General features: G+C 37.7%; 1 protein-coding gene and 1 pseudogene across 1 annotated transcript; both read left to right on the forward strand.

The window, feature by feature from the left end:
- The first annotated feature begins 1606 nt into the window (after positions 1–1606).
- LOC131797211 (uncharacterized) lies at positions 1607–15746 on the forward strand (annotated as a pseudogene).
- On the forward strand, positions 7182–8395 carry LOC131797192 (neuropeptide FF receptor 2-like). Its single transcript, XM_059114821.2, has one exon. The coding sequence runs from the start codon at positions 7298–7300 to the stop codon at positions 8393–8395; it is 1098 nt and encodes a 365-aa protein (XP_058970804.2). The 5' UTR covers positions 7182–7297.
- Positions 15747–16010: the final 264 nt, after the last annotated feature.

Genomic DNA, 16010 nt, shown 5'->3' on the forward strand with positions numbered 1-16010 from the left:
AGCAGTGTTTATCGAAAAACTGGCACATTGCCTCTGATTTTTCGGAAAAATCAGAGTCGTCACTACATAAACGACGAAGTCTGAGAAACTGTGAAAAAGGTATGAAGTTCTTGACATGTGATGGATGTGAGGATGAATACAACAAGTAACTATGTGAATCTGTAGGTTTGTAGTAAACACTAGTGCATAAGCCGTTGCCTTCAATTGAAATTTTGATGTCTAGAAAAGCCAAAGAAGTGTCGGAAATTTCCCAAGTATATTTAAGAGCCGGATGAAAGGAATTGACGGCGGTTATAAATTGAGTGAGCTCCTCTTTGGTAGAGGAGGTAGCGCCGATGCAATCGTCAATGTAGCGGCCGTAGAGTTGAGGTTTTGGGCCGTGATATTGGCTAAAAAATTGATGTTCGATAAAACCTACAAAAAGATTGGCGTAGCTGGGTCCCATTTTAGTACCCATGGCCACGCCATTATTTTTTTGTAGTAGTTACCACCGAATGAAAAGCAATTGAGTGTGAGTACTAGTTTGGCCAGACGGAGTACTGTTTCAGAGCTAGGTTCTTTAACAGTGCGTTGATCGATAAAATGTTTGAGGGCCCGAAGACCTTCGTCATTGGGAATGACAGTGTAAAGAGATGTTATATCCATGGTGAAAATAAGTTTGTTTTGGTCGAGGAAACTAAAGTCACGAAAAATTTCAAGTGCGTGTTGGCTGTCCTTAATGTAAGACGGTAGAGTTTTGACGATAGGTGCCATAATTTTGTCTAAATAGCTGGAAATAAGTTCAGTGGGACAACTGCAGGCAGAAACGATGGGTCGACCTGGGTTGTTAGGTTTGTGGATTTTAGGTAAAAAGTAAATACACGAAGTTCTAGGAGTAGTAATGATGAGATTTTTACCAGTGGCCGGCAATTCTTGTTTAGCTAGAAGATCGTTAATCGTATTTTTGACAATGTTTTGGTTAATTAAAGTGAGATCTTTGTCGACTTTAGCACAAAAGGAGGTGTCAGAAAGTTGCCGCAAAGCTTCTTTTTGATAGAGGTCGGCCCGCCAAACAACAACTGCACCGCCTTTGTCGGCCGCCTTAATGACAATGTCTTTGCGTTTTTTTAGACTTTTTAGTGCCGACCACTCTTCCGAAGAAAGATTGGAAAATTTGGTGTTACGATTGAATTTAAGTTTGTTGATATCGTGGCGACATTTTTTGAGGAAAAAATCTAAAGATGAGAACTGGCCCTCTGGGGGAGTCCATTTAGACTTTCGAATCTGGAGTGTTTCGAAAGTATCTTTGTTCGAGGCGTTAGAATCATCCTCTTTGTCATGAAAAAAGGCTTTCAACTGAACGCGGCGAAGGAATTTTTCAACGTCTTGCTTAACTGAAAATTCGTCGGTTTTTTGTGATATGGGAACAAAATTTAAGCCCTTGCTGAGAACTGATTTTTCTGAATCGGAAAGTAGTAAATTTTCTGGAATGGTAACTACAGTTTTGAGGTTTTCAGGCGATGAGTCGTTAGTAACTTGAGGGCCGATAAGTTGATCGAGTTTTCGGGCCTTAATTTGGTGCAAATGTTTAAAAAGTTTAGAATTGGCATCCTGAATTTTGGCACGAATGGATTGTACTAAAACAGCTGGACAGATTTTGGAAAGTTCAGAGCGGCAATGTAGAATTTGTTCGGTGAGTTTGTTACGTTTTTGGCACATAGCTCTGATTATGATTCTCATAATATTACGTGAAAAAGAATTTTGGGCGGACTGAATTTGGTGACGATATTGATTGGAATGAGAAAAAGAAGATGTGTGAAAATTGGAGCGAAAACCCTTAGGAATAACTTTGGAATGAAAGCAACGGCCGATGAAATGGATGTGACTAGGTTTTGTGACGAAAGGTGATAATTTGCCTTCCATTCTTACTCGGAGTTTTTGATAAGGGGAATAGAGAGACTTCATGTTCGACTTACTTTCATATAATAGTGCGGCTATGTCACCTTACCATATTGTTCAGTATGGAAGTGACAACTACGTCAAGTAAATTAGCCCTGGAATACAATTACATTCTCCATTTCATTTTAACTGTCACCGGCGGAAGCGAATCTAGTGCACTTCCGTGTTCTTTTGTTGCAGCTCATTTTTGAAGGAAACGTGGAAGACCAAACAGGGTTTATTTCGATAGGAGCACTTTACTTAATCAATGGTTATTGTTCCCCAGAGCCAGAAGCAGCTGCAAGGAGAGGTAAAGAACAAAAAATACATGAATTAATTACCAACCGTGTGGTCGAGATGGCTGGACCACAGATTGGCCGAGTTCATGTTTGGCCTTTTTAATGGGTAGAGACGAAGTCAAGGTCCATATAAAGGCAAAGGAAGATGGATGCTACTTTCCGGCCACCTTGACTTAATAACCTTGGTCAATAAAGGATTCATGATATACCTAAAATATTTCGTTTCAATCAGAATCAAGAATGATTTGTCCATTTTTAAGCGCTGGGAAATTCATCTCACATTGTGTTTTAATTTCCCTGTTTCATGGCGAAGCAATAAACTCAGAGAACTCATTTATGTTTACTCCCTTTTGACTGTCTCATGCCACTTTTTGCGACATCGTCAAAAACAATATCATTTTTGTAAGTCTGCTTGGTGCAATTTTTTGCTTGTTCTGGATTTAAGCGGACAATCCCGAGTAGGCGAGATGGGCCAATCTTTCCGCTCGAGTGGCCAATCAGAATACAGAACTTGCTTCATCTTTTCTAAGGGCGCTGCCAACCATAACATAATATTGTTACACTGAAATAGACATGGATAAGATTTTGTCTTACTGCAGTTACTAAGCCATTCACCTTGGACTTTCTACTTCTCTGACAATTGCATCTTCCTAAGCCAACTATTTAAAAAACAAATGACATTGAACTATAACATTACTGTACTAAACCTTTTCTGAAATTATTCATCTTCAGCATGCAGGGAGCTCTTCACGGACAAAACTGGTGTTATAACGTCACCCTACTACCCAGGATATTACGCAAACGACAGTTGGTGTGAATGGCTCGTCACCGCTGCGTTTGGTCACGTGATCAGACTTGAATTTTTTTACTCTCAGCTGGAAGCGACTGGACCTCAATGTTTAAATGATTATGTTGAAGTATTTGATGGCAATTCGACATATTCTACTTCGCTTGGCAGATTTTGTGGTCATACGCACCCTGCAATGTTGGAATCTTCGTCGAATAATTTGCTCATCGTGTTTAAATCTGACAACAAGGAGGTGCGTACGGGTTTCAAAGCTATCTACGACATGAGGAAAGGTAAAGTCAATTTTTGTTTTCTGAAAACCTTTATTTAAAGAAATTTATTTTTCTTTCTTGAGATATCATTTTTTCACGTTTCTGTTTCATGCAAAAAAACAACTATACATTATACACTCTAATTCATTTCTCGATATGTTAAACTTTGGAGTGAAAAATCATCAAATATTGTTTTCATTTCGTTTAAACAGCCGTAGGTTGCATTTTCACCGCTGTAGGAAATTTTCCTCTGGTGACGTCAGCTAAGGTGTGTAACTCATAGTATTATTTTAGGCATTGTGTTGGTTTTGGCCCAGTCTTTATGTATCTTTATATACTATCGCGACTTACTGACTTACAATAATTCGTCACATTAGTTAATGTAGTTCGACCCTCAAAATATGAGCAGTCGATGAATGAGCAGACATTGAAGAAATGAAAACAACTCAACGACATGGCATATACATTTTTTGCAAGAGTTAAGGACTTCATTAGGATAATCCTTCCAATTTGCTTTTCAGATGAGAGGGATAAATGTAAAATGAAACCAGGTAATAACGTCTTTGGTTGTCCACCATAGCCTCACCTATTCCCAAAACATTGTAAACCTAGAAATATTTCCGAGTACCTTTTAATGGCCCTTCCTTCAATAAGGCCCATTCACGGCTGAAATCGATATGAAAGCACTAAGTCGCCGAAAAAATTGATGTTCATGCATTATATCGATTAGTTGAATAAAAGGAGAATTTGAATCGGCAAATGGAAAGATATCGATAAATAGTTTAATAAGTTCCAATTTCTGTGGCCCACAACTTCCTCGATTTTCTCTTTTTGCAACCCTTGCGAAATGCAAGGAATTTTTTAGTTGAGATTTATACGACTAGAAGTACTGTTGATTTAGCTTAGTATACACTGTTTGCATAGATTGTCCAGTGGGTTGCACGTGTTATATTACAAAAGGACCACCGTCACATCATGTTGGAAGGAGCAGATTACATGGAAAGTATACCATGGAATTTATCAAGTCTTACTACAGTGCTGTAAGTCAAACAATAAAGTTATTCAATTGTTTTCCGTTTCTATACAAAGCACGGAAGCTCATAAGAATTCCTACCAAGGTCTAGTAGAAAATGTGTTTGATATTTCTCAACTGAAATTACATAAAAAGTTGCAAACAATTACCTCTTATTAACTGATTCGATGCGTGGATCACAGCCTGCATCGATCATTTGCTCTCAAAGTTGTTGTACCCTGTAAAGAAATAAATAGTATTTTAAAAGATATGGTTCACCCTATTTTACAAGTTTTTGAAAACGAGATTTATTTGGGGCATTCTTCATGGCCGTGCGCGGATGCAATCAACACGCGAAGATAAATTCGTATCCGCAAGCGGACTAGCGGTGTTTCCTGTACATTCCTTTTATTGTTTGTTTACATCATGAGTATTCTTTGCCTTGCTTATTTACCGCTCTGAATAAAGATCGGAGCAAGTGGCTCATGGTTCCACGAGGCAACACATTCCCACGAGTTCTACATGAAAATTGAAGAACAGTAGAAGCGGGCAAGTATTATAGTTGTTGGATTTTAAGTGCCCTGGATATCTATATTGTTGTCATTTCAGCATCTGTCATGAAAATAACGCAAGCTATCGTTACCGAGTTTTTACAATACAAAAAAGAAAGCGGGGAATGTAACTTTCGTATCGCTGGTAAAGTTTGTCAGCCTTTTTGCGAAAGGCAAAACCGCCGAGTTGATAAACCCGGATACCATATCGCTATCTTCACATGTGAAAATAATAATAGTGTGTTTCCATCGCACGGTAAAGATCTTTGATCACACACAACTCGATGTGACATTGAAGACCACCGAATAAAAATTATAACCAGAGTGTAAAAATTGTTGGAGCAAAATTACATATGCTATATTTTGAAAAATATCATGCAGCAGGCCATATAGAAATATTTACTTTGAGACGCCCTAATTGCTGTTTTTTTGTTTTTTGTTTTTTTTTTTAATATCCAAGGTATGTCGCTCCAAATGTTTTTTTTTTTTTTAAACGAAATTTTGTTTTTATCTTCCACTACAAATATTCCAATAAACTTTTCCAATACTTCATTTTTTGTGTATTTTTTAATTTTCGCACGTGGATGGATTTCCTCGAGTGCTTCAATGAGTATTTCATGAGGAATTTTCCATTCTCACTTTTTGGGGCTGAATTTCAAGCAAACAGACGATAATTCGATTGATTCATATTTTAATGCTGCATGCGGGAATATTGAAATCTGTTATCATTATACCTGGCTTCTTTGCGGTGGCAGTTGCTTCCTGACGACTACATATTCATCATTTTCGAGGACGGAAAGAAGTTTTTGCTTCAGTGCAGAGTTTTCAAACGTTTTTTTTTTTAATCTGTGTGGATAAAAAAAGGAAAGTCTCTCTTGAGAGTTTTTTTTTCTCTTAGATGCAAAACTATATTTATAGTAGCGTAATGGTTGTTAAAAAATTGACATATGTCAGCATTAATGGCCTGAAATTACATTAATGGAGATTACTGGAAAATATGCAAGAATTATCTAATCGCCGAGATTTAACATTTTATCTACAAGAATTACTTAGAATATAAGAAGGTAATGAATCGAATGACTTTTCTTATTTCCACAGTATCAGAGTAGATAAAAATGTCCCTTCTTTTTCCAAGAGCGAGGGCAGTGCAGTGGAACGTCTTTGAAGGGCAAAAAGTAGGAAGATTGAAATATAGATTCCGAGCTTCAAAAGCTCAAGATGAAATGAAAAAAAAAAACAAGTGCGGAAGAAAAAACAAACTCCAAACTTGAAAGAAAATTATTCTTGGAAACGAAACTTGACCCTCATTTTAAATTTTTTTCACGGCTTAGTTCCAGAAACACTTTGGGTTTTTTGGCAGAGCGATGGCTATAATTGCGAATACGTGACAATTTCGTCAGCAGCCAAAGACATGTTACAGAAGTTGTCAAGATGCAATAGGAATAAAATTATGATTATATATCTCGTGACTCGGGTGTTTATAAGTCTTTCACATTTACATGCAATGAAAATAAGAAAGCCGTAGGATGTTACAATCTCTGCAGTACGTATGCTTATACTTTTTTGACAAATAATAATACTGATAATAAACTTTATTTAAGTGTCAAACCATGTAGCCTGGGAGAACCCATACTTATAAGGGGACACATATTAGTATGAAATACAATACAGAATTATATACAATACAGCAATAAAAGACTAAGACATCTACATTAAAATATGAGTATTAAGGTAAAAAAAAAGGTAAAAAAAATGTGAGTTTATGATAGATGTCTATTACCGTAGTCTTGCTTCAAATTGGCTGTGCTGTTGATGATTTAGGAGTGGGCAGGTGAACGGGAAGCATGACAGCTTAATTTATGAATGAAATGGAGAGCAAGAATTCCGTGTTACAATGAGTTGAGAGATCACATTTGTCGGGTGAATCTTTTAAGACGTTTTAAAACGAAGAGGAATAAATTACTCTTTGTCAGAGTAGCTCATCACCTTATTATTTTATATAGTTTTTGCTGCCAAAGTAACTCAATAACAGGATAAACGTGAAACAAATATCCATTTTAAAATTTATCAGTATTTTATTGGAAATTGACTCCAAGAAATTCATGTGAAACTCGATAATTGTTTCGGCGAAAGAAAAGCTTTTCACTTTCCTTCACTCAGATATTTTCTATGAGAGCCAACCTGCCAGGTTTTCCTCTACATATCTTAATTAAACGGAATCGAGCATTTTCCCATTTGTGTCAGAGACAGGAGACGTCTTCTATCCGGCTAATGAATGCATTCAGTAAATATAACCTGAAAACTTATGCAATCGAGCCATTTATGTATATACAAATTTCCAGCTTTTCATTTTCGCTAATAAAACAGCTCAATTTCTGATACTCCCAAAGAGGTAACATCGGTCAATAGATGTTAGCAAACCAACTTGAAATATAAACAGGTTCAGCGAATTTTTGACAATGGACTCCTTCGACAAGAACATTTCTTATCCAAGGTATGTCGCTCCAAATGTTACCAATCCGACTTGTCCTACGAATGATTCTACTGTAGACATGGTGGCCAAGGCTTCGGCTTATTCCATCATTCTAGTTGTCTCCCTGGTTGGAAATACCTTCCTTATCCTGTCTATTAGAAAGAACAAGCAATCCCGAAAGTCAATCCACTATCTCGTTTTCAACATGGCTGTGTCGGACTTATTCAACCCATTCACTCTCATGCCCATCCATCTTGTTCAGATCATCTCAGGATCAGTCTCCTGGAAGGTCGTCAGACCGTGGCTGCTGGGAAGCATATTATGCAAACTTTCCTACTTTCTTATAGATGTGTCGCTGGTCGTTTCCATCGAAAGCCTTTTATTGATATCGGTAGACAGGTTCATTGCTGTACTTTTCCCACTTAAAGCTAAGCTCATCTCTTCAAAAGTGCGCCTTGTTGGCGTTTTATGCACATGGATTGTCGCTATTATGGTCCACGCGCCCTATTTCTATGCGTACAAACTTACTCCAGAGGGTAATGAAGTTGTTTGTAGGCTTAACTGGGGACCGGCATTTGACCACGAGGAAACACACAAGGGGTTTGTCACGGCGACTTTCATCACTTTCGTCCTCGTTCCTATCGGAGTCATGGTTATCATGTATGGCACGATAGCATGGAAGCTGAAGAGAAGCAACACGAAACAAAAACAGCAATTGGGTTGTCGACACAAATTGCGCGATGAACAACGCAAGAAAATTGTCCGAATGTCGGTGGCTATAATAGTTGCTTTCAGTTTTTGCACGATTCCTCTTTCTGTTTATCTATTCGCTCAGATTTTTCTTTGGGATAGGGGATTGCCTCCCATTTGCGCATTTCAAACAGTGATTCCATTTGTGGTTGTTTTTTTGCTACATTCGTGGAGCGCTGTAAATCCGTGTGTTTGTCTCATCTTCAACAGTAAGTACAGGAGTGGCTTAAGACAAATTCCGTCATTTCTCAGCAGTCAAAGGATATCTGCCAATGAGCGGAGTATTCGCATGGAAACGAAAAATTACACCATTAACAAACGGTTGTCAAAATAAGGCTCAGATAATTTGCTTTTATCGACTGAGTTGGTGTTGTAAATCGGCCCCGTTTAAATCGTTTCGAGTGTTTCTCCTCCGCTATTCGCTCTGACAGAGGGCTAACGCTCGAAACACTAGCTTTACGAACTCTTTATGGTGGCCAAGTTACATTGTCAACTCGACCAGCTGATAAACCAAGTTAACAAGTAGTAACCCTCAAAGGTGCAGCTCAATGAATCGATAAACAGATAAATCAAATGAGATGAAAAAAGTGAAGAAATAAAAAAATATATATGTGGATAACAATACATATTTGCATGAGTAGATTTTATTCATTTAATTGCTTGTGGTATTTAAATAATTTATTCGCATGTCACTTTTGTCAAGAGGCTTAGTTTGAATATGAACAGGTATGAGTGCCGCACAGGATATTTAATCGGGAAAATGCAGTACTATATTTAAATGGGCGGAATGTCTCCGCTTTTATTCCGATTCAAAGAAACATCTGTGACAATTCAGCGTCAGATTATTTTCTCACAAAATCAACTCTGAGACAATCGTAAAATTGTTACGATTCTGAGACACCGAATTTCGCGTCTGTGACCTACACGAGTCTCACATTACTAGATTTTATTTTTATGAAAGCTTACCCTTCTTTGTATACCACTACAATACAATACAATACAACGCAATGCAATACAATATAATACAATACAATACAATACAAGTTTTATTGTCAACTCCCCATGGGGGCTTTTCAGAGACGAAAAACAAAGAACCGGATGCACTTAAACGAAGCACCTGAAGTGTATAAGATAGGCCGTACGTGCTTGTATCTATCTCTTGATTGATAAAGCAACTCAAACAATTTTCGGGAAGGCTGGAAAGAATACCTTTGGGTTAGTAACAGGTACTAAGTTTGAGAAAACCTACGATGCAGAATAACAGAGCGTTTGCTGCGAGTGTAGAAGAGTCGAAATATCCAAATCCACCGTAAGAGGTCAGACCTGGTCTCCACGAGATAATTCCCGTATCTTTTCCATTTTTTCATTTACTTACTTAAAAGATACAGCTCGTTCCAATTAGCAAGTTCTGACGTCTTTAAGAACATAGGTCATCTGCGGGATACGTAAATTATAGCTTCTGTTTTTAAACGAACGAATCCTGTGATATAAAAATGGTTTTTAATTATACTGTTAATGTAACTCATATCACAAAGAAGGTTTTGCACTTGACGTTATTTTAATGTGAGCAGGATTGTGAGAACTCTGAAAGTCTCGTTTGTCCCCATTAACGGGACTTTAATTTCCATATTTTTTTCTCTTTTTTTGCAAGATCAGATCCAAACCCTGGTCATTTTATCAGGTGCTTTGTTTACCTATACCATTGTTGTCAATTACATGGAGTAGGAATAACGCGCAAAGGGTATAAGGCTATTTTTCATATGTCTACAATCCGCTGGATAATTGTTTGACATGTTTTCTAAACGAACTTTCAAAACTTCAAATAACACAGTTTTTCTACCACGCTATTGTTATCTCAGTAGATGATCGGACACGGATAGCTTAGAAAATTTCATCATTTATTATTGGGAAATCTAAAGAACTAGAAAAACATAATTCAATGAAAGCCGGAACTACTCAAACTCATATTTGTACTATAATAATATACATGAAAAAATTACTCAGTTCTGATTGGTGAAGATAAATGCAGTTTCCAGGTAGTTCGGTGCAGAAGAGAGTTAATTCAGTGCAGAAAGGGTTAATTTAGTGCAAAGTAAGTAACAAATCAGACATTCTGATTGGTCAAAGAAAACTCACAGATAGCCAATCAAATGCGAGCCTTGGATGTTGCAACAAAATTGGAAAATTTGAAATTTGCGAGCGAAACAATGACCGGCGTGTTATGTAGGCTTTCTTTGCCCACCGCAGCTGAAAAATAGCTCAAACAACGAAAACACTGTAAAAAGCACTGCTTTTTGGTTATTGGTTTGGAAAAAGAGGTGTTTAGAGAAGGGAATTGCCAAGGAAATCGAAAATTACGAGCCGACCCAGTTTAACACTTTGCTCGAGTGATCCAACGCCGAAATTAAAAACAAACAAGGTTAAACCTCGGAAACGACGATTCCATTTCATCGAAAGTGATTCGGACACAGACTGAACAATTCCTTGAACTGTTTAGCCGGACTTTGAACCTTTTTTGCGCCTTAAAGATGTGAAGATATCATGACATATTATCGTTTTGATCGTACGCGGTTGTTTTGACCAAATGCAGGGTTTGAATAAATTATTTTTCCACTTGATGCGCGTGCTTTCTCGTATTTTTCCATGTATATTATAAACACGTACAGTACTGAGCAAAAGTAATGCAAACGAATATCGTCGTTTATCGCGATAATCGCGAGATATCGGCGATATCTAAGCGATATTTCCGTTGGAACGATATATCGGCGATATATCGCGGGGCCATTGTTCTAACAACCGCGAGATATTGCCGAAATATCGTTGAGCCCCTCACGAATTATCGTTTTCCCTGAGCAATATATCGTTTGAGCTCAGCGATATATCGTTTGAACTCAGCGATATATCGTTTGAACTCAGCGATAAATCGTTTTTCCTAAACGATATATCGTTTAAATTCAGCGATATATCGTTTGAGCTCAGCGATATATCACTGCCGCCTAACGATATCTCGTTTAAACTAAGCGACATATCGTTGCAGCTTAGCGATATATTGTTTGCGTCGGTAAGATATCGCCATGGCTAAGTGCGAGATCGGTGAGGCAACATTGCGACGTTCGGCGAATTTTTCATCAGACTGATACTGTCTGAGTGAGTAGGAAAGTAAACCTAGTGTATCATTCTATGAAGTCTGTCAGCGTCAAAAGGGCAGTATAATGAATTTGAGCCAACTTCGCTACATACAGAGTCGGCTATGGTCGAAGTTTGCCACACGTTCGCTGCGTATTAGTTAAGCAAGTACGCTACCACACAAAATAAAACAAATTATTAGAAAGACCATATTTATTTTGATACTAGCGAACAAACAAGAATAGCGAGAGCGAAAAAAAGGCAGCTTGTGAAAACGGTATCCAGGAAGGGTGCAAAGCTTACCTTTTTTAACACGTTGCGATGCGTTATTGCATCCCTATGGGAACCGACCTGTATTTGCATATAATGTACCCACGGGACACTACCGTAGACAGTCAGGTTACTTCATATACGCGAAAAAGAATTGCTTGTTTCCATAAGGAAGGATTTTATCCTGTACAAATATTGAAAGCCTTGAGACGCGAAAATCTACAAGGAAGCTTAGCATGCGTCAACAGGATCATCAACAAAATACAGAAAACTGGATCCGCTGAAAACCGCCCTCGATCAGGAAGACCGACAAAGCTTCCAGCAGATATGAAAGCTTTTATTGAAAAGCAAATGCGTATAAACGACAAGGCAACAAGCATTCAAATTCAAAAACAACTGGCCAAGCGTGGAATCGTTATGAACTCCTCCACTGTGCGAAGATCGCGAGCCAAACAGGGATGGACGCTGAAGCGCACTCATTACTGTCAACTGATAAGAGTAGCTAATAAGGTGAAAAGACTAGAGTATGCACAACAAATCCTGGATTCCGGTGATACATTCCATAATGTCATATTCTCTGATGAATGCTCAGTGTCGCTAGAACAATACAGACGTACATGCTACCGAAAGGTCGACGAGCCATTGAAAAGAAAACCAAAGCCTAAACATCCACGTAAAGTACACGTAGGGACAAGAATCAGCCGAAAGGGAGCTACTAAAGTGTGCGTATTCGATGGTATAATGGATGCAGAACTGTACTGCCGTATTCTGGAGACAACCCTTCTACCATTCATAAATCAGACGCTACAAGACCACAGATTTACGCAGGATAATGATCCCAAACATACCTCAAGACGAGCGAGGGCCTTCTTCGAGGAGAATGATATAAACTGGTGGCGTACTCGCCAAGAGAGTCCGGATTTAAATCCCATCGATATCTTATGGCACGAACTAAAATTTTACTTAGAATCGAAAGTGAAGCCTCGAAACAAACAAGAACTGGTTGACGGAATAAAGGCGTTTTGGGCTGAGAGGGTGACGGAAGAGAAATGTGCTAAGTACATCGACCATGTCCTCATGAAAGTCGTCCCAGCGGTATTGGAGGCAAAAGGAGCAGGAACGCAATTTTAAAGATCGATTTCATAACTCAAAACAAAACGGCTCCTTCAGGAACCACAAATTTCACAAAATTCATTGACCAATAAAAAATTAACAGTGGTTATTAAAACGACTAAAACTGTAACTACATGCCTTTTTACACTAAAAAAACCAAAAATTTTGGTATCTTGTGAATGAAACAGTCTTTGCATGACATACACCGTGAAAGTTGCCTTTTATGTACCCTTTTATTTTACGCTTACAAAAACTTAAGATTCTTGATAAATTTAACAAACAGACAAACAAGAATATAGGCACTTTTATGACCCGCTCTCTTAAACAATAAACAGTAGGCACTCATGCATAGGTCATACCATCAATACGTTTACTTGTTTGTGCGCATGAGACGAAAACTGAGACAAAAACATTGATCTATGACAAACTTTTTTTCCGGTATCTTTTTGTTCATTTCCTTGATTGATTGATGGTCATCCATGACAGTTCCTCATCCCGAGCTTTTAGAGGCACGCTGTTTTCTAGGTTTTCCTATCAGGAACCATGTAATACCTATTCCCTTGACACTGAACTTAAAATATATAAATAGGGTAAATTCCGAAGAAACTGTGGTGCTGCGTTGGTGGGAGAGTATAACAGGATAATTTGGTATTATCAACTAAATTGATAACGTTAATTGGCCACCGTAATGAGTTTAAAAGGTAAATTTTCGAGCGTCAGCCCTTTGTCATTCCCTGACAAAGGGCTAACGCTCCAAACGTTTTTTTTTTTCCTTTTACGGTGGTCAATTTACGTTATCAACTCAGTTCATAATACTAAATTATCAACTTAAAAAGTATGCTGATTATTAAATGAAGAGACGATCTTGTAAAGTTCTACACCCGATGAGTACCACAAAATCTGCCTACATATATTCAGCGAAATGATACGATTGAAAATGGCTCAAAATACAAATGGCTCAGCTTTACTAAACACTAAATTGAGACAAAGATGATTTTACATGCTTTCGCGTTTCGTCTGAATAAAAAAATCACACTTATTCACCTCTGCAAGATACTCTTCCAGGAATATAACCTACCTAGCGACGCAAGAACACCCTTTAACAAAAATGAAGATTAGAGGCATATGCCAATTAGCCATAGTCGGTTTCCATTGCTAGCATTGTTAGCAAGGTCACAATGCGTTATGAGTTGAGACCATTTTAGGCAAAAGTGAAACTGCCCTGTCAATTTTTAAAGCTGGTTTAGATGGGGCCAGTATAAACAATAGCAAGGCCGGACCGCTGGTTGTTTTATTTTTATTTTATTTTATTTTATTTCGTTTATTTATTTATTTATTTATTTTTTGAATACTTAGAAAGATCGTTTAAACTGTAAGTGTGATACACTGCTTTTGGTAAGTTATTGACAGGGCGTTTCCCAGAGAAGATTCGTACGAAAAATGATTGGTCGACCCGGAATATTTCTTTCCAACGTTCTTCCTAACTGCACCCACCCATTAAACCATGAATATACTGAGGCGATATATATTTCTTACGCTCTTCCAGTTTATTTGCTGGCTGCAAAATCACTCGCCTAAGGAACGGAGACTTTTACTCTCTGTCATCTCTTATCTACATGTAAGTCGGAAGACTTTGCTTTGAGTGTTTTAAAGTTTTAACAGCCATCGAAAAGATTCATCTTTGTATGATAGGCATCACAAAGTGCCCTCATTAAAAAGTGCAACCGAATCACTCTTAATTATAACAAATATGAAGTATAACATTGGATGTAAGGATATAAAGGGATGTAAAGTACGCATCAATGATGTGCAAATTCAGCAATCTCTCTCTTTTGTTTCAGAGATTTAAGCCACAACAAAGTTTTTCAAATGGAATCTAGAGTATTTGAAGGTTTAACATCTCTGGAAACGTTGTAAGTTGCTCAGAACTAATTCTATAATCATAACTTGTGGAAATGCTTGACCGTGAAGAGTAGTATAGTCCCGTCATGTCAGCTCTTCGAAGCTCATCCAAATTGGTGGCCAAGACTGAAGATCAAACTCCGAAATATAACTTACTACTCGGAAAACATGTATAAGCGACGGAAAAAAAAAATGTTAGTAATGCACAGTTCCATTTACCTAGAATGTAGTGTCAGCAATGGATACTGGGACCCCGGTGATTTGCTAATGTCACGTGAGTTTTTTCGTTCGGACTTGTTCGGTGTAGTTGTAATCTAGGCTCCCCGTCCTTCCTACTTCCTACCAGAAGAGTCAACATTTAGGGAGTAGGCAATCGTTAAATTTTACATTTAGTGGACTTATGCCCGTGCGTTTAATACGTTTGTGATAAAATTTTTTGGAATGTAGATCATTCCTACTACATAAATATACCGCAGCCGTAGTACACTAGAAAAACCCCCCGGCACGGCTCTTATACAGAACCCTTTTCAATGGAATGGTACATGGAAGGTTTACAGACAAAAGCTAATCTTTTGAAACGTAGAGGACATAATTTGTTTGTAAAACAATTCTCTGGTTAAGCCCAAACGAACATGAATAACTTTTTCTTTTGCCTGCATCATAACATAGGAGACTCAACAATAATTTCTTGAGGCAACTTAACGATGACGTTTTTGGTGAAACAACTAAGCTTCAATACTTGTAAGTTTATAATGTTACAATGCTGAAACATAGCTTAATCATGGGAATGGAAAATAATGATAAGAAGTGTTATACAAGACAAAATACTCAGGCAACTCTATCGATTGATTTACATATTAACACAAGCATAAACTGACTGATGGTGATTCGCTCTCAATGTGGGATACAATTTTTAATGGTCAGTTAATAAAATACATCTTCGGCAGAAATACCTAAACTCTGGCCTATTGAAGAGACTGCACCGTAAGATTAAAATTAAAAAAGCGGCTCTTTTTGTGTTTGGCAGAGATATTGGTGAAAACCTTCTTGTTGACCTTCATGAAGACATTTTCGACAATTTGACAGACTTGCGAATCTTGTGAGTGGTGTGAAAAATGTTTCTGGTTAAAATGAAATTAATCTCTTTTTTCCTCTTTGGGAAAATTTCTTTTTGCCTTATTTTCATTTTATTTTTTAGAAGCCTGCGATTTAACAGTATTCGTCAGATTAAGAGGGATGTGTTTAAACGCACAACACGCCTAACTCATTTGTAAGTAGAGCGATCCTCTCAACTTTCTCTCTCAACTTTTTTCCTATTTACCTGTACAGATTTAGTTAGCTACATCTTGGATAAAGTTTGTATATTGTATATCATGTAAGTATTCTCCAAGTTTTCGTATCTACTTAATGTTTAGTTACAAGAGGAATTGACATTACTAAAAGACGGAAACTTGGAGTTTAGCTGATTCCTGGTCGTTTGGAATTTGAAGGGCGGAGAACCGTAGAACCTGGAAAAAAGTCTTAGGAGCTAGGGCAGG

The sequence above is a fragment of the Pocillopora verrucosa genome, chromosome 14, assembly GCF_036669915.1.
Source record: "Pocillopora verrucosa isolate sample1 chromosome 14, ASM3666991v2, whole genome shotgun sequence".
In the NCBI taxonomy this organism is placed as follows: domain Eukaryota; kingdom Metazoa; phylum Cnidaria; class Anthozoa; order Scleractinia; family Pocilloporidae; genus Pocillopora; species Pocillopora verrucosa.